Source organism: Solanum lycopersicum, chromosome 4 (genome assembly GCF_036512215.1).
Source record: "Solanum lycopersicum chromosome 4, SLM_r2.1".
Classification (NCBI taxonomy): Eukaryota; Viridiplantae; Streptophyta; class Magnoliopsida; order Solanales; family Solanaceae; genus Solanum; species Solanum lycopersicum.
The window spans coordinates 57,158,347-57,185,696 of record NC_090803.1 but is presented as its reverse complement, the minus strand read 5'-3'; the positions used below and the strand labels follow the sequence as shown (position 1 = coordinate 57,185,696).

General features: G+C 32.2%; 1 protein-coding gene across 3 annotated transcripts; it reads right to left on the bottom strand.

The window, feature by feature from the left end:
* Positions 1-289: 289 nt before the first annotated feature.
* On the bottom strand, positions 290-21,555 carry LOC101256968 (probable protein phosphatase 2C 11). 3 transcript variants are annotated; one of them, XM_069297259.1, is made up of 10 exons: positions 21,206-21,554; positions 17,611-17,753; positions 17,060-17,143; positions 16,158-16,256; positions 15,908-16,066; positions 10,963-11,049; positions 9,584-9,675; positions 7,254-7,325; positions 1,886-2,028; positions 1,388-1,762 (listed from the first exon to the last, which is right to left on the bottom strand). In XM_069297259.1, exons 1-9 carry the CDS (start codon positions 21,484-21,486, stop codon positions 1,900-1,902), a joined length of 1,146 nt encoding a protein of 381 aa, XP_069153360.1. In that variant the 5' UTR covers positions 21,487-21,554; the 3' UTR covers positions 1,388-1,762; positions 1,886-1,899. The 3 variants fall into 3 exon arrangements, with proteins under 3 accessions (XP_069153362.1, XP_069153360.1, XP_069153361.1); XM_069297261.1 differs by lacking the exons at positions 1,388-1,762; positions 17,060-17,143 and adding an exon at positions 290-747 and having other exon boundaries at positions 21,206-21,555; XM_069297260.1 differs by lacking the exon at positions 17,060-17,143 and having other exon boundaries at positions 21,206-21,555.
* Between the last annotated feature and the right edge of the window lie 5,795 nt (positions 21,556-27,350).

The window sequence follows — 27,350 nt, the reverse complement described above, 5'->3', positions numbered from 1 at the left end:
TCTAAATTAGTGAAATCAGTACATATTTGATATGCCAGAGTAATTCTACGGAAAAGTAAATATATCTGAAGAAAGCTTAGTAGGAGATGGATTGAAATAATCAGTTTGAACTTTTAATCAATTTTGTCGAAATAATGGTCGTCTTCAATTTGATTATTTTATAAAAGTAAGCAAAAGAAATGAAGCTACCCTGTGGAACTTTCAAAGCTTTATCCAAGTACAAACTGAACAGAAGATGAATATCTAAATTCTGTTTTCTACCGTAAATATTACTTGCGAGTAGGGCACAGCCTGGATGAACTCGTTAGCTTCATTATAGATTCAATATTTACTAGTTTATACAAGTAAGGACGAACATAGTCAACACTAGCCAAATATACAATTATAGACATCTCTCGACTTCCAAAGAAACCTCCCAATAAGGAGAAGAAACAATGATCAATAGATGAGTTAGCGTTAAGCAAAGATACCAAAACGACACTCCTAGTTACAGAGAAAATTCCTTGAAGATGGAAGATTGCTATAGTAATCATGATAATTCCCTCAACATCTCCATCTTGTGCCTCCATAACATGATCCACGTTCTTCTCTTTATCCATCTTCTTCTTGATCCGACACACCACAAAATCTTCTTTAAGAACAGGAATGTTTTCCTTAAAAATATTATCCGCGACTTGATATTCAGCATCAACCAAGTTTTATTTTGGCCACACTCACTTGTTTCAAACTTGAAATTTCTCTTAAACCCTACCAAAGGCCCCGTAAAATATACTATGGTTGTCACAAACTCAAAGTAGCATAGTTGAAAAAGGAGAATGGAAATATACAGTAACATCAACACCAGTATCCAGAATGGAAAAAGGATATGCAGCAGTAGAACAATAATGAGTAACAAGTAGTGGATAGGCTTGAACACAAAGTTACTTGTTTACTAAGACACAATTACACAAAAGTACAGTGTGATCATCCATTTTATAACATTTTTTATGTCTTGTTAACAACATATTTATATTATAAATATCGTGAATGTCTTAGGAGAGAAGTTAGAAATGCTAGTTAGGACGAAATCAATTTTCTTCCCTAAATAAAAGGAATTTTTTCCTTCATGGTTAGTGATTGATAAGACAGCTCCAAAACTCAACGTCTACAAAATAAACACCTTATAAGATGTGATAGTTCATTGAGTTGCCCATCATTTTTATTTGATCCAAACATGCAAAAATCAATCAACATAATCTATTAATTGTATAAGAAATATAATTTGTATAGCACCTAAACGTAACAGTGTGTCCTAATAAGTCGAATAATGACTTTACATACAGCCTACGTACAACATTTATCTATGGAGTCTCTGGAAAAAAAATTAAATCGAATCACAACTCAGAAGTCAAAGAAAGTACCAGTAAACATAATCACTATAGTCCCATGAGTAACAAAGTTAGGAGAATACAACGTTAACAAATACTGGATTACGAATTCTAAGTAGGCCAAGTGAAATAGAGAACACCTACAATAATAGATGTATGTAAATAGAGAAGAAGAAACTATGCCAGTGTGATTTACACTTCATCATCATCACATAACAATTGAAGGCAACATTACAAGTCTATAAGCGGAGAGTATCCATAGAAATCCTCATGATCACTACTTCAACTGACATGACCACCCGAATAATTTAATGATCAACAGAAGAATGGAAGAGTTGGAAAAATAAGCTAGTTACAAGGCCTACATCCTCACTTCAGGATCTTTTATCTGCAGACTGAGTAGCATTGACGACAAACATCATTTTTAATGCTCAAGTCTGTTGCAAAACAACGAGGAGAAAGTTTCGCGTCTTTTTGGTTTTTCTTTATGTTTGTAAGTAAAGGAAAGGTAGGCAGACCTTAAAAGGTCCATTCATGTGCTTTCAAATCGAACAACCACACAGGTGATGTTATCTGAACTCCCCCTTGAATAAGCTTCTTCAATAAGCTTACGTGAAGCTGCCTCAGCATCTTTTATGTCCTGCACAATGGTCACGGCCTCCTGTATGTAATGAATAGAAGTTAAACAGTTAATGTTCATAACTGCATGAATCTTTAAGAAAGCAATCAGCAAATAACAACATACTAGACACATCAGCAAAGCTTTCAAGCGAAGCACTATGAAGCTACTCTGTAATGTCCTAACAATCATGAAACTAGAATCAAAGAAGAAGCTTAGTATATTAAGAAAGAAAAACTTCCCTGGTTTATTATTTTCTTCTAACTTTATAAATAAGGAAAGGGTAAAAAGCCTCACACAAGCTCTAGAAATCAACACTAATCAAACTTGAGCTTGCCTAAGCAAAGAAGCATTACATCAAGCTCTAAGCCTATGAACCAATTCTGGCCAATTCTTCTGAGCATAATAGTTCCCACTTTCATCAAACTCCCAAAATAGTGAATACATTAGCAAGTCTTTTCCCCTCAATTTCAACCTCAAACCTACGAAAATTTAAAGCTCAACTTGGAATTACAAAACTGAGTTCCTGATCACTAATGAACTTAGAGAAGATTTTCATCTCTTTTTTGATGTTCCTACCTTTTAATGACAAGCTCCAGGTTGAAACAAAGACCGAAGAAATAAAAGAAACCCATGTATGAGCCATTCAAATTCAGTCCAGGTTCTGAGGTTTCAAATGGAGATGTCTGGATTAATCATCCACCTCAGAGCATCCTCGGTCACCTCCTTCCACCCATCAAATTTATACTCTGTCCCTCCTTTTTAATGTGACATTGTTTGACAATGCAAGGAATTTGAAATTTAAAAAAATTACACTAAATCTATGTACAAGGTCCCAAAAGCCCCTTATTTAAATTGAATGCGGTAAGAGTTCCACGTGTCACTTCTTATTTCTCTTTAATAAAAGATCAGTTTTTGTATCAAGTTGGTTCCAACCAAGTAACATCAGGAAGAAAAGCAAAAAATAAGGTTAGTTACACTAAGTACCCCCATAATATTCAGTTTAGGATACAACCTTTTTACCTTCACAAGGTAAGACAAGGTCTGCATATACACCATCCTCCCTAAACCCCACCCGTTGAATTACACAGGGTATGTTTTGTTGTTGTACACCCCTTGTACTATGAAAATCATACACTTAAATCTCATACGAGGTATATTATTAACTAAGTATATTAAAATATAATTATTAAAAGGTAACTTAAAATTATAAATACCACAAATTACCTAATAAGAAATATCACTTATTACTACAATCTTCTTGCACTTTAAACATGTAACTTATTTGTATGTTTATTTAATTTTAATATTTTTATTATATTATATACAAATTTCTTCTTTTTATTTTTGTTTTGTTTATTCTCTGCTTCAAAATTCTTATGTTAATTTACTTAGATAAAGTATCGTTTGTGTAGGATTTCTATTAGGGAAAAGAGTCTGAAAAATACTTCAACTTTGGCTCAAATTGTTGTTGCGATACCGAACTTTATAGAGACCTTTTACCCCTGCACTATTTAATAGTGTATTTTAAAAGTATATATGTGCTCACGTGGACAAATTACTATTTACAATTATGCAATATTTTTTATGTCCACGTGGACAAATATATACCTTTAAAATACACTATTAAATAGTGCAGGGCTAAAAGGTACTTTCCAATGTCTAGTATCATTACAACAATTTCGGTCAAAGTTCAGATATATTTCCGACCTTTTTCCCTTACTATTATATATAGTAGGTTTAAATGTCAAAAAAAGAAATTGAGATATCATCATTATATTTTAATTGCTTGAAAGATGAAAACTTTTTTGCCATAGTTCTTTTTTTAAAAAAAGAGAAAATAATTATGTCAAAATTTATTCATCCTATTAAGTAATTTGTGGTCATTTCTTATCTAAGAGTTTAAAAAGATGCATATTTAAAGAAAATAAAAATTCTCTTTTAATTTAAGGCATGAATAAATATTTTCAATAAAAAGAATTATCCACTTTTCAAATTTCATAAATACATAAAAACTTTTTATTTATAATTTCAGTTTGTCTATTTTAATATACTTAGTTACAAATATACCTCCTAAGACGTGCAAGTATAGTTAAGGATATACCTCCTAAGACGGTTGTAAGTGTTCAATTTTAAAATACAGAGGTGCATCCAAGAGGAAATCACATTAACAGGGGTATTTAGTGCAATTAACGCTTAAAATACTAATGTTTAATAGTTTCCAAATATTTAATGGTTTTGTTCTTTTGAACATCCTAAAAATAAAAGTGTGACGCAAAAGGGTAGAAAAGTAGTGCAATATTATCTTTTAAAAGACATGATTTACTAGCATATGTTGATTGAAAATTGGGGTTGTGTCTCCTCACAGTAATCATAATTCTTTAAGATTCAAACAAGTTGAATATATTCTAGAACTCAATAATAAAAGTGAAAAGATCCAAATTTGCCCCTAAACTTGGCAAAATGGTCTAAATTTGAACATCATTAGTGGTAGGGGTGTTAGATATACCCCTATCATTGTAAAAAGGGGTTAGATTTGCCCTTTTTAACCAACAAATAATGCTTACCAGCACGTGGACATTTTTGACAAAAAGAAAAGAGTTCAATAAGCCCTTGAATTATGTGAAATGACCCATATTTGCCTTGTGCTTATATAAGGACAGGGTTACTATTCCAACAACAACACTGTCTTCTTTTTTCAGAATTAACAACATTGTCTTCTTCAACACTTATAACCTCAAACGACTAGGTCTCTATCCCCAACATAAAATTAACCATCATTAAGAGAACTCAATTGCTATATCTCATTCTTTCCCGATCATTGTTTGTCTCATCATCTTACGACAAATCAAGTAATTGGTAAGGGACATACATCTGATGATCTTCATATTTTTAATAAGTGGGAGCCTCGGTTTGGTGCCTACTCCTATGGTGTGTTTCCATTTGAAGCATATCATCGGCGAAGCGATCCTTCTTTGCCTACATTAAAGTCGTCCCAAGTTTCAGAATGTTTCTTCTTAGACAATAAGTCATGTGAATTTGTAAAACACTGTTGCACCTCAGTAGGTCCAAGATTAATAAGCTAGTTGAGTCAGCTTTTGAATTAGTTCATTTTGATGTTTGGGGACTGTCCTATTGTTTCCAAAACAGGGCATATATATTTGTTACTTTGTGAACGATTTCTCTCAAATGTCTTGGATTTATTTTATGAAGAGTCGTTTCGAAGTGTTTACTCACTTTTGTGCCTCCCATGCTGAAATCAAAACTCAAATCAATGCTTCACTGCTTATTCTAAGGAGTGATAATGCCAGAGAATACATGCCATAATTGTTTCTATCATTCATGAGACAACACGGAATTCACCATCAGTCTTCATGTATTATACACCATCTCAAATAGAGTTGCTAAGAGGAAAAATAGGAATTTACTTGAGACAACTAAGGTACTTCTAATCCAAATGAAGGTTTCTAAACAATTTGGACAGATGCAGTCTCTACAACTTAACTTTTTAATTAATTGCATCCCACCTAGTGCACTTGTTGATAACATGCCTTAAGTGTTCGACTCCCCAACAAGTCCCTATTTCCAGTGGAACCTAAGGTATTTGGAAGTACATGATATTTCCAAGATGCTCGACAAGCTATTACCAATTTGGTTTCCATGGCATTGAAATGTGTTCTCCTTGGCTATTCTCAACTTCAGAACGGGTATCGGCGTCATTATACCAAACTCAGCAAATATTTGGTGTCAACCGAAATGGTATTTTCAGAGATGCACCTCCCCATTTCTACTAGTTAGGAGGAGGAAAATGAGTGGGTAGTCAATCAATTTACCTATGCTTTAACAGAACAATTAGATGATGCTCCTTCGTCTACTTGTTCTTTTACTGAACACCAATCGACTATTGCGCTTGCTCATTTGTGCTAGCAAGACCGCCAACTGTTCAAGTTTACTCGAGGATGAGAGAGACCAATGAAACATGTCGTATGCCAGTTCCTTTGTCATCATATCTTTGCAAAGGTACAGTACTTGCAAATCTATATATTCCATTGCTAATTTTTCTTCTATGACCACTTATCCTCTACGTCTATTTGCATCATCCTGGATGGTCTGAGGCAATGCTTGATAAATACATGCCTTAGAGGAAAATCACATGTAGGGTAATTCTCTTTTTTATTTAAAAAAGGAGATTAAGAAGGAAAAAATTAGTTTCTACTTTTATATTAGTTGAATTTTTAAAGGACAAAAGAAAAGAAAAAGGTCCTTTAAAAATAATATTTTATTAGGTAAGCAATGTGTTTACAAAGAAAAGAAACATCCTATTTATCAGGAAAATGACAGTTTTTACCCAAAAGTAACAATAGGGGAATTTAGGATCAAACTATTAACACAGGGCATTTTTGTTCAATTTAGCATAGTTTAAGGACATTTTTTACCCTTATCCGTTTTTCTATTAATTGTTGTGTCCTAGCCAGCATCAGTGCATCTAAACTAATAATTCCACATGGTACCTCCTACCTCCCAGCACAGGTACCATGTCAATAGTCCAGCATTATTATAAACAAAAAGTTGAATGCTGACATTATTGTATCTACTTTTATTTATGAGGAAACAAATCCAAGAACCCTAATTCTAAACAACTACGACTCCAAATTCTTGTCAACAAAGAAATTCCCAAGTGGAAAGAAATGAAAGCTTGAGACTAAGCTCCCAATATACGTAGACTCTAGACTCTAGGTAAGGACCGGATCACATTGGATCTAGTGCACCCAGTCTTTCCTATAAGGAAAAGAAATAACCAAATAAGTCCTGTAAGAAAATTTAAGAAAAAATTACATAAATAAAACCCAAGATCTAGATGAACGAGATACAGTTACTGTAGCAAGAAAACTACTGCATGAAGGATACTTGATTTTTTATTATTGTAGCAAGAACATTAATGCATGAAAGATACTCGACTGTTGGCCCCTCGAGTCCTGCATCATTGGCCTTCCTCCTATTTGTAAGGAGTAGCAAGTACCTTACTAAAGGAAGGCAATTCTGCAGCTTATCTTTTTCTTGTTCTGTACTTTTCTTACGATAAGTAATGCAAGTCAGAAATTAGATAAAAGCTAGAACATCTAGGTAAGAAGCCGAACTAAATTATGCAATCAAGACATCTAACTCCATGAGCATTGTCGTCTTACTAAGACTTTTTAAGTTGAGGAAAATTGGTTAGTGTTGAAAAAACAAGAAAGGTTCACCAAATTTACTAAAAGAAACCTGACCTCGTTAGAGAGGACATTCCAAAGCCCATCACTCGCAACTATCAAAAATTGTACACCATCAATTTCTTCTTCCTGAAAAGGAGATCAAACAGCAGTGCACTCACCATCAATACAAGTCAATTAACAATGGAAGCTAATTATACAAGAGAGAGGGAGAGAGAGGAGAGGGAAGAGATGTGCATAGAAATATTTCAGTTCAATAAAACTACTGAGTTACGGTATCATAATAAAACAACCAAATCAAAGGGACAAGATGTGCTAAGAAAAATACAGCATGAATATGAGACCTAAAATACTTTAGCTGCAAAAAAATGGACATAAAAGATACAACTGAATGCCAGTTTCCCCTTGTATGCTTATGTGTATAAGTGCAATGTACCATCTCAAACATTTTCTTATTGAGATACTTGTCTACTGTCAGTCCTTGGATAGGAACTGTCAAACCTCTATGCAAACATATCATTCTTCCATCTACAATCGTGGGACAAAATAGCAACACGTTTTGTGCAATGGTTATAGTATCATCTAATTAACTGTGGTGGAACAGGAGGAAAAGGAAGATTAAGGCTGTGTATTCTATTTTAAACTTCCTTCGTTTCTTCCCTCTTTTAAACTTCATCACAGTCCCAGAGCAATGTACTTGTCACTATTCAATTTTCATACAACTGATTCAGGGGGCGGGGGGATATGATACACCCTCAGCTAGTGTGTAGGGGAGCGGAAGCAGTAAAAAGCGGTAAGGTCTCGCTTCATTGAAGTGAAGCACAATTTAAAAGAAAAAAGACCAAAATACATAAAGACAAAATATATAAGCAAATATTCATATTAAAAACTAGGAAAAGGTTCCCCATTAGTTGTCTTGTCACCAAATAGACAGACTGACATACAATTTGTCTTATTGGTCTTACTAACTTCTTTTCCCATATTTTCATGTTGGGTCAGCCATTTCTAACGGCAGATAAGACTTAAGAATATAATCAACAATATATTTTTATCACTATTAAGTATTAAGAAACAATTCAACAACATTTTAGACATTGTTATGAAACAAAACAATTCAGCAACAGATGATTTAATCAATGTGAAGAAAAAATTAGCAACATATAATTCAAATAATCAAAGCTAAACAGGGAAAAGAAAAACAGAGAGAAGAAAAAACCTAGGCTAGCAATGCCACTGTACCAGAAAGAAGAAGAAGAAGAAGAAGAAGAAGAAGGAGGAGAAAAAAGAAAAGAGAAAAGGTACTGGAAGGAAAGAGTACACTGATACCTTACTGTTCTACTTTCTTAAGGACAAGGCCAGTCACGCCTCTTTTTATCCTTTAAAATCGGTCAATAATTAAGTCAAAAAAAATAAAACCGCTGTTTTTCTCGAGTTGCCGCTTCTGGTAGCACCATGCTTCAAGCCCAAAAGCGGATGCTTCTTTTCACATGCCTCGCTTCACTTCGTTTCGGTTCACCACTTAAAGCAATGAAGCACTTGCTTTGCTGAACACTACCCTCAGCTTACCGAGGGCATGAGTCTAGATAGAAAGATATGAAGGTCGAAATTAAGGTAGAAGTTTAGTAATTAATCATGCGTAGTTTAGTTCCCTTATAAGTATTATCAGCATTTTCCTCCTACTTTCTTATCTTCAATTTTATTATTTAACTTTTATGACAAGGGAAACTCGCCGTCGCTACCCCTTGGGTGCACAGGGCAAAACACCTGCTCGTATGCAATAGCTCGCAAACCACACGAGAGAGGTAACCCGCACTTGACAAGCCGTAGTGCGACGAGCTTGACCCAGAAGGCAAACCCCTTGCTTTCATTGGCAAGGGGTTTCGAACTTGAGACCTCCAACATGGAAGTCTCAAGCCCAAACCTCTGGGTCACCTCGAAGGGTTTCTTCAATTTATTATTACTTGTTGTTTCCTTTACTTCGATTGTTGCATTATCTGTTGTTATTACTACTGTTCTTTTCCCCATTATTTAACACAGCTTCTTCTTTACTGTATTATCTCTTACCTATTTTTATATGTTTTACTTGAGTCAAGGGTCTACCAAACATAGACTTTCTACCTTAAAAAGGTGAGTGACATTGCATACACAACACACTACCCAGACCACCACTTGTGAAATTTCATGTTGTTGTTGTTGTGTTAAAGAAGCTAATAAGACACCATAGATTTCTTTAAAATTTAAAATTTCCTTTTCCAGTAATATATCACAAGGGGACAGCGGAGAACCGTACGTCTAGATTAACACCATGTTCTTGTGCCTTGACAGATCAGGCAATTAGAGCAGCAAATGAAGACAAACTATTGCTTCAAGAAACAAAGCCGAGTTACCTGAATCTCTGGGTCTGCCACAACATATGGCTTTAGCATTTTATCTCCAAATGCACGAGAAACAGCAAGGACCCCACCTACACGCCATGTACCTGAAGAATAGAGCAGCAGGACATTGAACTGAATTCAACTAAAAGGAAAAAGAGGAACTAAGAAATTGTGCATGCATATTTTTGTCATGTTGAGCCATAATAACTTTCAGTAAGAAACACCAAAGGCACGCAAGCACGAATATGTAGTATTTATTGCGCTCATATAAGGAATTGACAGGAAAAGAAACCACATGAAGCATACTGCAATAAACATCTTTATCAATTGTATTCCATACACTGAAAAACTCACTTTGCTCCATGATCAAAGCATTAGCATTATACCTCCAATCAACATAAGCACATACAAAACTACATCCCAAACAAAGCACCAAAAGCTTTTTAGCTCCACAACATAGAAAAATACATCTAAAACTAACACATAAATCAAGTTAGTACCCTTTTTCCACTTAACGAAATGATTCTACAATAGTATAAATAACTACTCCCTCTATTCCAAATTATGTGACTTGCTTTCCTTTTTAATCAGTTCCAAAAAGAATGACATATTTCTAATTAAGTAACAATTTAACAATAAAATGTCTATTTTACCCTTAAAGAAATGATTCACAGCCACACAAATTTCTATCATTCATTTTGGACCACAAGTTTTAAAAGTCTTTCTTTCTTTCTTAAACTGTGCCAAGTCAAAGTACATCATATAAAATGGAGGGTGGTGTGTGTGTTATATTTAACTACAAATTTTCGTAGCCCAGGAAGGGATGGATCAGAAGATGGGGTGTTGAAAGGACTAGGTTATCTTACACATCAAATCACATCACACCTTGAAAATTCAACAATACTTCATGAAGAAACATGGAAAACCTATTGTCACTTCGTGAGCTTCAGATGCAATCTGTGCGTGATCTTACTGGAGGAGACAATAATTTCATGACAAGAATGATACTTTATTCAACCACCAAATTGCAATCAGAGCATATCAAAAATACCTAAGTGTAACCTCGCTAACCTTTAGCCCTAGATTGAGGTTATGTTCACAATGGCAGAAAAGCAATTTTTTGTGAAGTCTCATAATATTCACATGCGATGAAGGTTGAAATACTTATTTTAATGTGATTATGGAAAATTCTTTAAAAAAAATTTTGGGCCTAGTGAAAATTATACACAAAATGAATATGTATAGCACCCGATAGGAAAACTAAGATAAATTTTTTATTAAATTTATACAAGAACACTAGAATAAATACAATTCTTTGGGACTCCGGTAGCATTTACTGGGCCAATCAAGCAGCAATTGATACATACAAAGAAATTGCAACAGGCTTATACCTGCCCAGATAATGAAACCACCGGCCTGTTCTATCCTTTCGCGCTCATCTGATCTGTCAGGCTTGTGATCAATGGACAAAGGAATAGCTGCATTAATTGCAACAGTTATATCTCATAACCAAATAGCTTAAAATGAATTAACATCTTTTAAAAATCTAAAATATGTTCAATAATCATTCAACTGATGAATCACTTCCTAAATTTGATCTAGAAATCTGAGAAATAAATAATTAAGTTTAGGCGTGTTGAAATTTGAGAAGAAAATAGATTCCAACACCTAATTTATCAAGATTTAGGTGTTATACTAGGAATAAAGCTCACGTGGCAAGTTCAATGAGAATGATAGTTTTCCTGGTTTCCATTTGTACAAACATTTAGCAAACACAGTTTTTGCATCGGACACAATAAAGCAGAGAATGAAGACTACTTTCTTGTAAGACAATGAATACAAAAGTAAATGGATAAGGTGGACTTTAGAATTGCTGAAAGTTATTCCAACTGTCATATTAACAGTTTCAAAACATGAGTTATTCCAAGTTTTCAACAGTCCCAAGATATATCACGTCATACCTACTTTCTGGTCAATTTTGAATGTACAATCAAAACCAAATTTAAAAAATAAAAATTATTTATAGATATTTTCAAAGAAGAACTTGGTAAAGAAAAAAGTTGTTTTTACTTCTTCATAATAAGTGCTCCATACAAGTTGGATTAGGAGTGTTTTACTTTTACTTTATTCATTCAATGGATTTCTATTGGTATTTCACTTCCTTTACTGTTTCAATTCAAAAACTGAAGTAGCTAAATCTCTTATAAGAGATAAGAAAATGGATAGGTCCCTTATATTTCTTTATTATGTGGTGGTTATTCAGAAATGATATTCAAATATAAAAACGAATATACATTTTACTCCCTCCATCCCATTTTATGTGATACTATTTGATTTGACACGTTATTTAAGAAAAAAAGGAAGATTTTTAAAACTTATGGTCTAAAACAATAGTTAGATATTTGTGCGGTTGTTAAATCATTTTATCAAGGGTAAAAGGGAATTTTAAAGTTAAATTGTTCCTAATTATAGTATGTGACATTCTTTTTGGGACGGACTAAAAAGGAAAGGGTGCCACATAAAATGGGATGGACGGAGTAGTTATTATTTTGTTAAATTTCCATCAATGATGAAATATTTTTCTTTATTTATCCACTATGTTAGGTCAATAATTTAGTTTGACTTTTAAATCTTTCCATTTAAGTTTCTCGCTAGGAAGATTTACACAATGAGGTGGTTACTTAATTCTATTATCATTAAAGGAATTATAACTTAAACTCTCAGAGATACTTTTATCATAGCTTATTTACTCTTGCATTTGTTTTTCTTCAGAACTGTTTTGGAAAAACGGTTCCTTTTCTCCCGAGTCTGAGGGTCTATTGAAACAACTTCTTCTACTCCACAAAGGTAGGAATAAGGTATGTATACACCCACCATCCTCCCAGACCCGACTTGTGGAATCTCACCAGGTATGTTGTTGAATTATAAATGTAATCTTTTAGTATCACTTGTTTTCTACACCGATAGAAATACCACTATATTTTCTTAATCAATTCCTCAGTTGCAAAGAATCAAGGGAAGACATAGATCACCTATTCTTACATTATCGGGTAGCATCTTTGTTATGGGGGGAGTTAATTAGACGGTTTTGTTTTGAGTGGGTAATGTCGAGAACTATGAAAGAAACAATGTTTATGTAGGGTCATAGAAAGGTGGAGGAGGAGGTACAGGTAGGAGTGTGAAAAACCAAACTGACCGAAAAATCGAACCGAAAAAGTATTATTGGTCTATTGCTATTGAGTTAATGGTTTTATATTAAAAAAATATTATTGGGTTGTCTGTTCGGTTTGGTTTTCAATGTTGGGTTATTGGATAAATCAATAACCAATTAAGACTGCACTGATTTACTACTTTACTCGAAACAATGTTCAGCTAGGCTCATAGAAAGGCAGAGGAAGGTAGCGGTGTGTAAAATCCGAATCGACTCATAAATCGAATGGAAAAAGTATTATTGATTTATTGCTATTGGGTTACTGGATTAATGGTTTTTCAATGATTTAATACAAAAACATTATAGAGTTACCGGTTCGATTTTGGTTTTCAATATTGGGTTATTGGATAAATCGGTAACCCATTAAGGCTGTAGTAATTTACTAAAACATTAAATATTAATCTCAATACCTTACTAGATACTGTCTTTGTCTTTTAGCCTTCAATTCACACTTCACAATGACTTTGAGTTCACAACTTCACATTATTCAAAACGTCAAAACCTAATGTAAGAATCTTATTTCTCTTTGTATTACACTAGTATAGTTCTTTTCACCTTAGTTATTATTTTTTTACGATCATTTGTAAAGTTATAATTATTGTTTTGTCGCGTCAAATTGTTGGAAAATCATATAGTTGCTTTATAAGCATTTTCTTATTGGTTAAACCGAGAACCAAACCGTTAAGGACCAAAATCGATAAAAATATCTTATGGGTTTAGCATATTAAAAACTGTAAATCGAATCAATAATATGTAAAACCGAACTAAGCTGACTGATGCACACCCCTAGACGCAAGGCATATGAAATTACCCCTATAGCACAGATGTGAACCATACGGAGAGAGGGGAATAGCAGAGCTTTTGATGGAATAGAGAAAAATTCTACCCTTGAGAACTACCTTGTTTCCCTTAGCTATCTTTGGTGCACCCGTGAGGTTACTTTTTGTTTAGATGATTTGGTGTCATTCATAAAAAATTATATTTTCTTTAAAGATTTTCTACTTTTTGTATACGGGCTAGTTAATGCTCTTTTGTTAATAATATTCCTACTTCATCTTTAAAAAAACTCCTAAATTGCATAATGATTTTTTCTTAACTTGCAAATCTAATTCAACCACAAGTACCTCCTCCATTTCAAATGGAATAACCCATTTCCTTTTTGGTCGGTACAAAAATGAATTATAAAGTACATTTCCTTATCAATTCATGAGGTGAAAGATCGGAACTTCCCTTAAATGTCCCAAATTATTTCCCTATTAACTTTCCAAGGATGAAATTTAGGTGAGCTTTGACTAATATGTAAAATGTGTTCTTCTGAATTGCGGTGTTGCAACTTGTAGTTCTTTACTTTTAATGTAAGTGCTTAATATCTTAAAAAGAATGAATTTGTTTTAATCTTAACACCAAAATTGATCAAATTAATCCTCAATAAGCAAAATAGGCCAAAACAAACTAGGATTAATGGACTTCTATTCTTTAATTTAACAGCTACTATCTGATCAAGATTTAATTTTTTACACATGGCTTTACTTATAATGAATACACTAGGAAAAATATTTCAATGACGGGTATTTGAGCTCCATCTATCGAACAGGATATATATGAGTCATTTGTGTAACGATAGGGGTAGATATAGGCCATTTTTATGGGAGGATAAATTTGCTCCAAATAGTATAATTCATGGGTATATTTGGACTTTTTCCAATCTATATTCTTAATGGTGCTTTCTAAGAAGTTCTCTCTTCTTACGGAATATCATACCGATAACTTACCCAAACCCGTTGTGACTTCATCAAAAAAAGCATAACCTCACCATGTGTTTACATCAAACCATATGATTTGTCATTGTTCCACTCCATAAATATGGAAAGTCTTAATAAAAATATGTCGGGAACAGACTCTCTACCTCCACGAGGTAGTTGTAAGGTATGCATACATTTTACCCTCCTAAGACCTCACTTGTGAGATTTCACAGGGGATGTTGTTGTTGTTAAAAGGATAATAGGGGGATGGAAAGCCCAAATGTTAAATGGTAAAGGCTGCAAACGGTAAATCATTGAGACTTTACTAGATAGTATACATAAGAAACATCCTATCTTTCTAGTCTTCTTTTTCTTTTTAAATGAGTAATAATGAACCTATATTCATAAGATAAACCCATATACAAAAATTATAAAACACCCCACAGATTCCTTCATATCTTATTCTGAATGAAAAACAGGGCAAGCTTTTCAGTTTTCACAGATTAATAACTCTTGTGAGAACCTACAGATAAAAGACTATAACAAAATTTTACACCGACAAATGACCTTGGAGACAAATATGATTAAGGTCAGTCAATACAAAACATGCTTCATCGGTTAATTTTTTAAATTATACAAGTCATATTCCTTTGTTGCAAAAGTCTCATAGTTAACATCTTCCAAGCAGAAATATGTTCTGCCTGGCTATGGCCAAATCAAAACAAAAGACAACATAACAAGCTTTCTAAATTATTGAATAAATCATTATACAAACAATCAGACCAAAGGGTATAAACAATAGAGGATATAGAAAGCTGATATATGTGATCCTAATGATCAGTTCATTTATAACGCATAGCGGAAGCAACTAGCCAGACAAATTAAGTGTAGTGGTTACTATGATTGTAAGAATGCTTAACATAAATTGTGATAAGCTAGCATCGAGTAACAAAGTTGTTTCAAGTGTCTGAATTTGTTTGAGGTTCTTAATTGCTTGAAGGTTTGAAATGTGCTTTGTTATTTTTAATTTGTTTGTTCAGGTATATGTACTTTTTTACACGTTTTTGATATATTAATGAACTTCCATTGATATGAAAATGTGGAAAGTTCTAGAAATTACAAAAAGTAGTTCCAGAATCACAGTTTTGTACAGACCAAAGAATATGTTATCCTATGCAAACTATTCAGACTAAACCTAATGAAAAACTCCCTCTGTCCCTGTGAGCTTTACGCCTTTACCCATTTTTTCTGATGTACTTCCCTTATAAAAAGTTTGTTTACCTATAACAAAGATAATCCACAAAAGAACTAATGGACCTTGAGATAGCCAAAGTCATGTTTGTGAAAACTTTGGATATAGTAAATAGTCAACAAGCAACAAACCTGAACCATCTCTGCAAGCCACGACTCTAGAGTCCCCCACATTTGCGACAAGCAATCTATCACCTAAAAGAACAGCAGTTGACGCTGTTGAACCGGCATCTTTTTGCTGGCCTTTTTCTTCATTAAGGTAATCGACATCAGTCTGCTTAAATGCTTCAACTGCACTCAAGAGCTTTTCCAATTAAATGATACAGAAGAGAGAAGATACAATGAAACTAGAAATGACATAGAGCTCTGCTTTGGTTCATACCTATAGCTGACTTTGTATCTTTGATAAAATCAGGATGACTACTCAAATTCTTAAAGAGGTTGTTCTTTAAGTATTCTGCTGTTCTTGAACCACCATGACCTAACACCAAGCAGAGTATAAGGGATAAATAATCATCTAGGTTGCAAAGAAACTCAATTCAAGAGTACCCAAAAAAAAGTCTCTTCGTGAGTAAATTTCGTATCTACAACAACTAAAATGATATTTAAACAAGATTAACACTCTGAAAGTAGAAAACGCCCATCCTTCTAAGTTCCTGTCATATGTTGGAAGAGCTCAGCTCATAAAGAGCGTCATTTTATCAATGAACATTCTGGGACAAATGTTTATACTCCATAAGAAGATAGAGAACATATGTAAAAGATATGTGAAGACTAGAAAAGCTAAATTTCTATGAAGCCACCAGTGGCATGGGAAAATCTCTATCAACCTCAATCAGCTGGAGGCTTGAACATTATCAACATCATGATCTGGAATAGAGCTGCAATATGTGAACTCCTATGCAATATTTGCAAAAGGAAGGACAACCCAGGGGTAAAATGGATGCACATCTACTATGGGAAAGTGAGAACTATTTGGCAAATTGAATTAAAACAGGCTGCATGGATGACTAGGAAGATACTCAAATCCAATAAGTATATATATATATATATAATTTTTTTTTTATATGGACATATGGTAAATAGTTTTATTAACATTTTGGGGGAAAGTTGCACATTGACTGAACTCATGCAAATGGATAGCATATCCATTCAAGCAATATACAGAAATTTACAAGGCATCTTCCAAGAAGTAGACTGGACAAGATTGGTATGTAACAACTGAGGTTCTACAAAATGGATATTTATACTAAGACTGGCAATACTGGAGGGCTGGCTACTAACTTGTAAAGTGGGAAATAAATGTTAGCCTCAAATGTCCCCTATGTAATGAAGCTGAAAGTATCCAGCACTTGCTCTTCCAATGTCCTGAAAGTTCTAGTATATGGTTAAAATTGTTACGTTGGCAAAAAATGCAAAGAGATATGGATGGCAAGAGGAGATAAGGTGGCTGTAACCTACTATAAAGGAAAGAGTAGCCAAGCAGAAATCTTTAAGACGAAATTGGCTGCAGCAGTATACTATGTATGGAAAGAACACGGGGTGTTTCAGAATATAAGAAGAATAACAGCAGCAACAGTTAGACAGATTAGTGTTCCATAGTACCTAGGATATTGCAAGATCTAAACTACTACCCTTGATGTATAAGCAATAAATACTACTAAAGTACTGAGTTGGTGATGAAAAGTAGCTTAGCAAAAGAATGGACATGCATGTCCAATCTTGAATCTCTTCTTTTTTTGTTTGAGCTGTAATTTTCCGATTTGGTAGTAATACTTTAATTACAAAAAAGAAACATCATCCTGACAAGATATGCAAGAAATTCTAGGAAATACCATCAAAAACACCAAAAAATGCCACCATTTGACCATCAACTTCTGATATGCTTGTCTCATAGTAGTCCTCCATGGAGGCCCGTTTCCCCTTAAAAGTAGCATATCCATAGCTGAATTTAGCATTTTTGTTTCCAGTCAGAAAGCTTCAAGAAAAGAAAAAGAAATCAGTTGGTTTCTTATAAAAGTTCATCCCCAAACATATCTTTACAAATGTAGGATTACATTAATTGTTTCTCCCCACTATGAAGATACAGTCGTATTAAAAATAAACAGATCCGAACAAAAGAAATGCATTTATCAGTCCAAATATGGATGCAAATATCCACAACCAAAAACAGCAACCAGGCTGAAATTCAAGACTTAACCTGCCCAATGACCAACTCTTAAGCTACACAAGGTACCCCACAGTAGAGCATATTTTGCAGTATTCATACCATCTGGATGTGTTGAGAAACATAAGCATCACTTAGAACAAGGATTAGCAGAGACAGGATTTTTAGCTTATAAGGAATAACAATTTTTTTTGCTTACTAGGTTCTCAATAGATTGTGTTGTACATATTAAATGAAATTTTAAACATAAACTGTTTGATGCCAAAGTTACTGGGTCCCGCCAAGCTCATAGAGGAAATTAGGTTGCGAGGTGAGTAACTCTATTCAACAATCATTTGCCAACATCGTCCTACACTTGCTCCGCCCCTGCAAGGGTCTCCATATAATGTGTGAGACTGTAATGTTAGAAGAGCCTCTAAACTCTTCCATGACGCCATTGATCCATTTTCTATATGCTGCCATTTTAAGCATCCTACTTTATTTGGTCCTTGTTCACTTCGGCATCGATTAGCACAAGATTGTAAAACTAAACAGTGGAATTATATTTCGAAACTGTCCAAAAAGATGTCTTGAAGATCGTGAGATTAGCCATCCCAAGGTTGGAACTTTTCATTAGACATTGTTGGGCATTTATGGAGATTTCCAGTAGAAGAACAGGTCATGTGCAGGAAGGGGATTCTGCTGAAATATGGCATCAGTCTGTCATTATGGTTGATTCACTGAAAACGCCCTTATAGAATGAGTTTGTGGAGAGGGGTATTGAAATGAAATAAGATCAAACTCTTTTGAGTGCATTGGTTCCTAGGTTTGAAGGGGGGATAGAACATATTTCTTGCCGTGTATGGTGTGATATAAAGCTTGAAATGTAAATACACCAACTAATTCACATTTTCCAACAAGCTGGCCTGAAAACTACCACCATTAGCCATAAAAAAGACTCTTTGAGTTCATTGGTTCCTAGGTTTAAAGCGATATAGCAGGGGCAGATCTACGTAAGTCCAAAGGGTGTCATGTGACACTGCTTCAACTGAAAAATTTAGTTAATATACATAACTAAAAGAAAAAGGAGAAACACTGAATATGTTATATACAGTGACACTCCTAGACACATACACACACTTAGCTTAGCTGGTCAGGCGCCTTAGTTCTAAGGTATAGGTCTTGTGTTTGAATCAAGCACTTGTCATTTTTTTTATACATTTGAAGTTCTTCTTTCACTCTTCTTATAGGCTTATTTTTTATGTGGAGGGGGGGGGGGGGGTTACTTTCACCATCTTTCTAATCAGTAAATTAATTAAAAACAATTTATGAAGCATTTAATATTATTAATTTTTTATGTGGGGGAGGGGTTACTTTCACCATCTTTCTAATCAGTAAATTAATTAAAAACAATTTATGAAGCATTTAATATTATTAATTTTAAAAGTTATTTTGAATATATTTCAAAATAAAAAAAGACACGTGAATGTTTTTATTAATTTTTTAAAAGTACTTCTTTTTAGAAAATGTATAGTACTGAGCCCGAACTGTATTTTATTTATATTTTGTTCCTTTTTTTCAATATGAAGTCACATAATTTTATTTATTGTTCATTTTAAAAGGTGATACCCCTCACAAAAATCTTGCTACGCCATTGGGATATAGAACATATTCCTGGATCATGTATGATGTGGTAATAATAACTTTAAATGTAAATTCACCAACTAATTCACATTTCTCAACACGTTGGCCCAGACATAACCAGTGTTATCAAAGGCGCGCTTTAAGCGCACTTAAGCCCTGAAGCGAGACTCAAAACGTATTGAACGCTTCACCTCGCTTTATTTGCGGTTCAGTGTCGTCATCAAGGTTCTAAGGCAAACTTTTCCTTGCCAATGAGCCTCTTATGAAGAACTGACACTAAATAGTTGATATTTCACTTTATAATTAAAAAAATTCAATTTCCTTGGTCATGTATTTATCATTCATGTTTATAATTTATAGTCCTGGACTAAACATATATATTTATATTTTTTCCTCCCTTTGCACCTTTTTTCATTAAAGTCCACGCTTTATTTGCGCTTTGCGCTTAAAGCCCCGATGGACCCTAAAGCTTTTTTGCGCTTTTTGCCTTTGATAACACTAGACACAACCATCATTAGCCTAAAAAAAAAAAAAGCCAAGCTCATTCAAATTCGATAAGCACATGAAGATTACAGTAATGATATTATGTGATATGGAGCTACTTTTGATATGGAAAAAGCTGGTAATAGAAGTACATCTCTGTTACGTCGTGTTACCACTTGTTTACGACGGATCATTATCTCGTGTGGGAGTCTCCTATCAGATGCACCAAAAGAAGAGATATTTGTCACATGTTGTGTTGCATGGGGAGCCTCTCTTAATGGTAGATAATTTAAGGAGTAGATGCATCATCACGAATTGGAGTTGTATGTGTACCAAACATGGGGAGGATGTGAATCATCTCTTACTGCATCTTTGGAATTGTGGTCTTTGAATTTTGTAACTTTCAACAACCAATAGGTACTTCCTAAAATAGTTGCAGGAAGCCAGGAACAACGGAAAGCTAAAGGTTGAACAAAGTGGGTGTGAAGAAAAAGAAGATTAGGATGACTTCTCCTTTTGCGGTTTTGGGGCTTCCTCATTCCTGGAGGGTACAGAGACCATTGCTTAGTGCTCTCTTTAATTCTAGCAAATTGTGCAAGACTTTTGGGATGCCTCTTTTATATGATCATATTACACGTTTGTAAATAACATAATTCATAAACGTAACCCTTAACTTGGCTGCAACGGACAACTATGTCCTCCAACTTTGAGTATGCACAAGTAGATACTCTTGTTCTGCATGGCATAATACACATAGGACACAAAATTTTCATGTAGGGTGTCATGTAGGACAAATGTGTCCATTTGCTCAATTTTGTACAAATTTAAGTCTCTACTTGTGCACCTCCAAAATTAGAGGTCATAATTGTCCGTTGATGTCAAGTTGAGGGTAATGTTTATGTACTATTCCTTTGTAAATACTACCCATCTTTGTAAAACAAAGACTAGCTACGGAAAAAATTGTAACAAAACCTTTTACTAAACCATGATGTCAAGTAGAAATAGCAACTGCGAACTGTCATTCTCATTTCTAATGCTAGAAAAAGGAATCAAATAAAATTGATCATTTCTCGAAACATAAACATTGATAACAACAAACAGTTAATAAATTCAGCAGAAAACAATAAAATTAAGCAAGAGACCAATAATGCAGTTACCTAATACCGCCGCCGCTAAAGAGCGCACTGGGATCAATAGACGGCGGCTGTTTCACCTGCGTCAGAGACGGCGGCTGTTTCACCTGCGTCAGAGACGGCGGCTGTTTCACCTGCGTCAGAGACGGCGGCTGTTTAATCTGCGTCATGGACGGCGTCGGAGCAGTAGACTCTCTCGGTGGTTGCTGTGACGGTTCCGGCGCCGGCTCCGGTGCAGGTTTCTCCATGGACGGTGGAGAAAGTTCTGGAAGGTTGCAATCGGATTGTTCCTTGTCAACGTTCATCGCGGTCGCCGCATTCGGTTTTTTTACTTTTTCATATGTGCGAAAAAAAGGATCAGATTATTAAATGATCCTCTATTTTTTAATTTTTGGAATCGAATTACCTTTCGAACATTTTTTGTGTTACCTTTTTTGCCCCTAATCCTAACTGCTTTTCTCCGTTTTACTTTCCTGTTATGGATTGGATTCTGCACCACAGATACGGTTAAAGCTAGAAAAATTGAATATATTTATTAGTTGATTCTCAAAATTTTATTAATTAATGTTATATAAATTGGACATAATAATGTTATATAAATTGGATATAAAAAGTAATATATATCATTTTTAAAATATGTAAAAATTACTATATATTATAATAATGTAAAGTAATATATATCATTTGAAAATTATGTAAAAATTCTCTATATATATATATTACAATATTGACAATTTCAAATGTAAAAGACTTATTTAAAAAAATGGTTAATTTTTTAATTTTGTTTGTGAGGCGAGGGAAATAATATGTATTATTTGAAAATTACGTAACGATACATAAATTATAATAATTAACAACTTAAAATATTAAAAGCATTACTTCTCGGACTTCATGTATGTGATTTTAAAAGGTTAAAAGGTTTTGTTCTACATTTACAAAAATTGAAATGCTCCAATTCTATTTAGGACGGAATAATTTTTATGTCAAGATAGAAATCAAATTATAATAATGAATTTATTATTTTGAAATAAGGAAAAGTATTTTCCTAAATTATGACGATTATTTCAAAGATACATCCATCCAAATTGATTGTATTTTTACATAAGAGTCTGTCATGTGTGTAATTGCTTTTTTTTTTTTTAAAAAATGTTATTTTATTAATTTTCTTTAAAAAATCTTGTTTTCTTTATCAGATTTTCTTACATTTATTTATTGTTTTTCTCATTTATTTTGCTATTGATTTTATTTACTCCTTTATTTTATTTATCTTTCCTTTGAATTGTTTTAAATTTAATTTTAAATGTCTTGTATTTAAAATAAGTTAACTTTAAATGGATATCAAAATAAATAAAGAAAATCGAATAAAACATAAAAAATTTAAAACGTTAAAATTATAGTGAAAAAAAACAAGAAGTTAATGAATGAAGAAAATTGTTAAGATTTAATTATATTTATATTTAATATTTTCATGATTTACTTTTTTAATAAAATAACATATAATTATAACATAATATAATTAAATTTCAACATAAAAAATTAATGATTGTTGAAAATAGAAAAATTAGTCTATAATCGCAACTATTATGTTATCACACTTCTCTTTGATAACAGAAAAATTAGTCTATCTCTAATCATACACGTACTAATCATATTTAGTAAAGGACTTGAAATTCTTAAATAATATTTACATTAATATTCTACAAAATAATGAAACCTTTTATTTTATCAATTAAATTAATATTCTACAACTGAAACCTTTTATTTTATTAATTAAATTAATATTCTACAAAATAATGAAACCTTTTATTTTATTAATTAAAAAGACTTGTAAACTTAGAAATTAGGAAAAATACCATTATACACTTAATATCACCACACAAAATAGAATAATAATAAGATCTTATGAATTAAAAAGGTCAATTGATAATTAATGTTCACATGTAAATACTAACTTTTAACAATTGAATTGAAATTTTTAAAAAGCAGATTCACTGCATTTCTAATGTCATGAAACGAATTAATGCAAGAAAAATATAAAAAGTTCAAAGTGAAAAAGAAGTTAAAATAAATATTTTATGAAGAAATAAATAAAATAATAATAATATATATATATGAACTTTGATATCAAAATTATTAATTTAAGCTAAATAAATATATAAACTATGTGTATCAACTATTTATAAAATATCAATTAAAAATCGACATGTGTTCAATTAATTCACTCATTACATGCCTTCAGAGAATATTTAAAATTAGTTTTAGGAGATAATATAATTTTAGTTAAATTTAAATATGTCTGCTTTCAATTATAATTTAGAAAGGTACTATTCGTTATGCCTCATAAAATTATCAGAACTTATGCTAAGACTAGTGATGACTAATATAATTTTTGTTATGACTAATATAATTTTTATTAATATGGACATCGTTTTGGAGAAAAATAATTCATTTAATAAAATATATATAACATATAAATTAAATTTCTTATTCATAACTGTATTTTAAAAATATATCATTAATATCTGATCAATATTGAGCTTGGTTAAAATAATTCTAAAGTGATAAATAATGTGGACAGTGGCTCAATATCAATTTCTAAGAGACTTACAATATCCAAATACAAAAGTATATGTACTTGATAAGGTGCTCATCTTAATTAGCATAATAGTGTGTTTTGTAACAACATCGTGAAACTATAGACAAGATCAGAAAAAAATTAAGAAATTTCATGTTAAGATAAATATTTATCATTCAATATTCATGATACTGTTCTAGATAAGTTCAAATGGATATAAAGAATAAAAAAATACACCTAATTTCTTTTTTTGTTTTATACTAAACTACTGATAATGTAAATTTTATACCTATACTATCACTTATTAGTTTGAAAAACATATTTAACTCTTTATTACACTCTCATTATAGAGCGTGTAATGCACTATTTCTTTTATTTTAAAAAAGAAAGAAATAAAAAGGATGAATTTACCCTTGAACTTTAATAAATGTTACGTATATGCCACCCGTTATACTTTGCCTCTACATAAGTCCCTGCCGTCCAATTATAGGTACACATATACCCCTCTCACTAACGGACACCTATTTTTTACACATATCTTAATCATATTGAACTACCCGTTTGACTCCCCTTTTAATCCATAACCCAACTATCGATTACATAACTCAATACCCACCCAATTTTCTCTAAAAGAAATCCTAATTAAAACACCTAAATTAACGAGTAATACTCTTAAACATACAATTTCCCAAACTCAAAATTAAGATAAACCAAGATATGTATATGTGTCTGTGTTAAAGAAATAAAAATTCATAAAAATTAAATCCTAGATCATCCTCAGGCTGCAGAGAAGCCACTGGAGTCATGACTGCGTATCTTGAGCAAATAAAAGCATCCACACAAGAGTGCTAATCGCGAAAAATGGTGTAATCAAATGTTTGTCAGTTTGGGGTGGAGAAGCATTAGTTTTGTCTAATGAAGAAGGTGTAGGAGAAGCTGACAAAGGTTCTTCAAAACATTTATAGCTAATTTCATTTCATGGAAGCATTAACCTCCACTTTGCCTGAGTTAGATGAAAAACATCTCTCCCACCCCTTGTAATGTTTGATATAAAATCGCTCATAGTTCGTCTGGTTCACTTTCAGCACGTTGTAGTTGTGTTTGTCAAACACAAAATCTGAAACAAAACCACAGTTAAGGTTCATCATGCAAGTTTTATTCTGTAGCAAGTTAAATTGCACCTATTATGTTTCAGTTTCAATATATATAAGACAAAACAAAATCATATTAGTATGAGATGGAACGAAATAAATTAAAGGCGAAAGGAGTCTCACAAGACAATTGTCAACGTAAAAATGTTAGATGGTCCCAGCCATGCTTGCCGCCCACCTTGTAAAGTCCACAGGGCGCACACTTATTCCATGTTAATTTGAGTGTTTTAATTAGGATTCCTGGTGGGTATTGGGTTATGGAGCGGATAGTTGATTATGGTTAAAAAAAAGGGTCAAACGGGTAGATCAATACTACTAAGATTTGTGTAAAAAATTAGGGGTCCGTTACTGAGAGGGGTATATGTGTACATATAATTGAACAACAAGGGTTTATGTGGATGCAAAATTTAACGGAGGGCATATGTGTACCATTTATTAAAGTTCAGGAGTAAATCCGTCCCTTTTCCCTTAAAAAAATAATCACGTCACACTCCACATAGACAAAATATTTCAAACAAAAAATAAATAGATTATTAGTATTAGTATTAGATAAAGATTAAAGTATTACTACTTCCCTCAACACCCCTAAAAAATTTATAATAAAATAAAATGTAAAATATTTTTGTCACCGCACTCCTCCACTTTCTCTCACCTTACCCCCCACCCCCCACAAATAAAAGTTTATTGTTTTAATTTTCTTTGAAAAAATCCTAACCCACCATACATAAATCTTCGCTTCTAAATTTTTTTTTTTTATATATATATATATATATATATATATATATATATAAAATTTAGAAGCGGAGATTTATGTATGGTGGGTTAGGATTTTTTCAAAGAATATATATATATATATACACACACACATTAGAATAATATTTTGTATTTGTCATCGGGCTTTTTAAAAATAAATTTTTATTTCTGTCATATCCGGTATGTGAATAGAAAAAAATATTTTCTTAAAAATATATGTATATATCTAAAATAAATAAAAAATAAAGTAAGAGTGGGGTTAGATACGGCGAAGTAGAATTTACTTTTTATATATATAATTAGAAATATTACTTCTTTCGTCCCAATTTACGTGGCACTTTTCAGATTTCAAAATTCAAACAAATCTTTCTTTGATTGTAAATTTTTCTTATATCTTTTTAATTATTATGAATTGTCAATTATTGTGAGTTATAATACTTTTTACGTAGTTTATAACTATATATATTTCATTTCAAAAAAATTAAAGATTCTATGATCAGATTCAAGTTAAACTTAAATTATTTAACTCTCGAAAAATAAAAATTGTCATACAAATTGAGACAGAGAAAGAGTGTCATTCTTTCTAGGAAGGATTGGGGAGGGGTGAAGTCTGAATTTATTAAAAAGTATTTTATAACGGAAAATTTTAAAAATAAGAATATATGGGTTTGTCGGGGTGAGGATGAGGTGGTGGGAGAGGTGAGGAAAATATTTTAAATTTAACATTTTTTTAAAAATAAATAATTTTTTATAGTTTATTTATTTTTTGGTCAAAGTGAAATATTTTATCCATTCGAAATGTCATATGAATTTCTTTTTGCAAATAAAAGAGAGAGTGTACACACTACTGATGTGTGTTTCTCAAATTAATAAGTGATAGTATAAGTATAAAACTCACAGCTCACAATAATTTGGATATGAAACTTAAAAAATAAAAACAGTAAGATATATTTTTGACACTCATCTCTTTCAAATGTATACAATTATCAAACCTACATTATTGCATTCTCTTTTAGTATACAAACAAATTCTTAGGGCTCGTTTGACCATGCGATATGAAATTATAATATGAAATCATGACATGAAATTGAAATTTTGTTTGGACATGCGATTTGAACTTTTTATATTATATGTTTTCTCATAAAAATAAAAACTCCATAAGTTATAAAACTATTAAAATTGTCTAATTCTTTATACAATTTTAACAAATAAGTAAAACAATTAAAATCGCACAACACACTATCATAAAATTATTCTAAGAAATATAACATTTATTAATCAAATATCAATTCAATAAAAAAACTAATTGAACATAAGTTGTATTCAAATTGTTCGTAGCTAAGAAAGTTGTTTTTTCAATTAATACAATAATCAATCTTGTCCACTCAATATAGTGATATTTTTTTTCATTAAAAGTTGACTTTAGTGAAATAATAATGAATTTTGTGAATATAAATAGTAAATTAAGAATTGATTTGAAGTAAAAATAAATTTTATATTGAAAAGAATAATCGTTATATGAGATATAAACGATTTTAATGATATGAATTGTAAAATTTACTTACATATGAAACAAATGACTTTTATATATATATATATATATATATATATATATATATATATAAATTAAATGTTGATTTCTTTTATAATATATAGATAATTTTTATATTTAAAAAATCTCGAATTATAA

What these genes read in the sequence shown, in the direction of transcription:
- LOC101256968 (XM_069297259.1), bottom strand. Translation starts at nt 21,486, where the DNA reads ATGAACGTTGACAAGGAACAATCCGATTGCAACCTTCCAGAACTTTCT. An exon ending in ATTTTTTGGTGTTTTTGATG is followed by an intron (nt 17,144 to 17,610) that starts GTATTTCCTAGA and finishes TAGAACTTTCAG; the next exon opens with GACATTGGAAGAGCAAGTGC. An exon ending in GGCTTGCAGAGATGGTTCAG is followed by an intron (nt 11,050 to 15,907) that starts GTTTGTTGCTTG and finishes CAATTAATGCAG; the next exon opens with CTATTCCTTTGTCCATTGAT.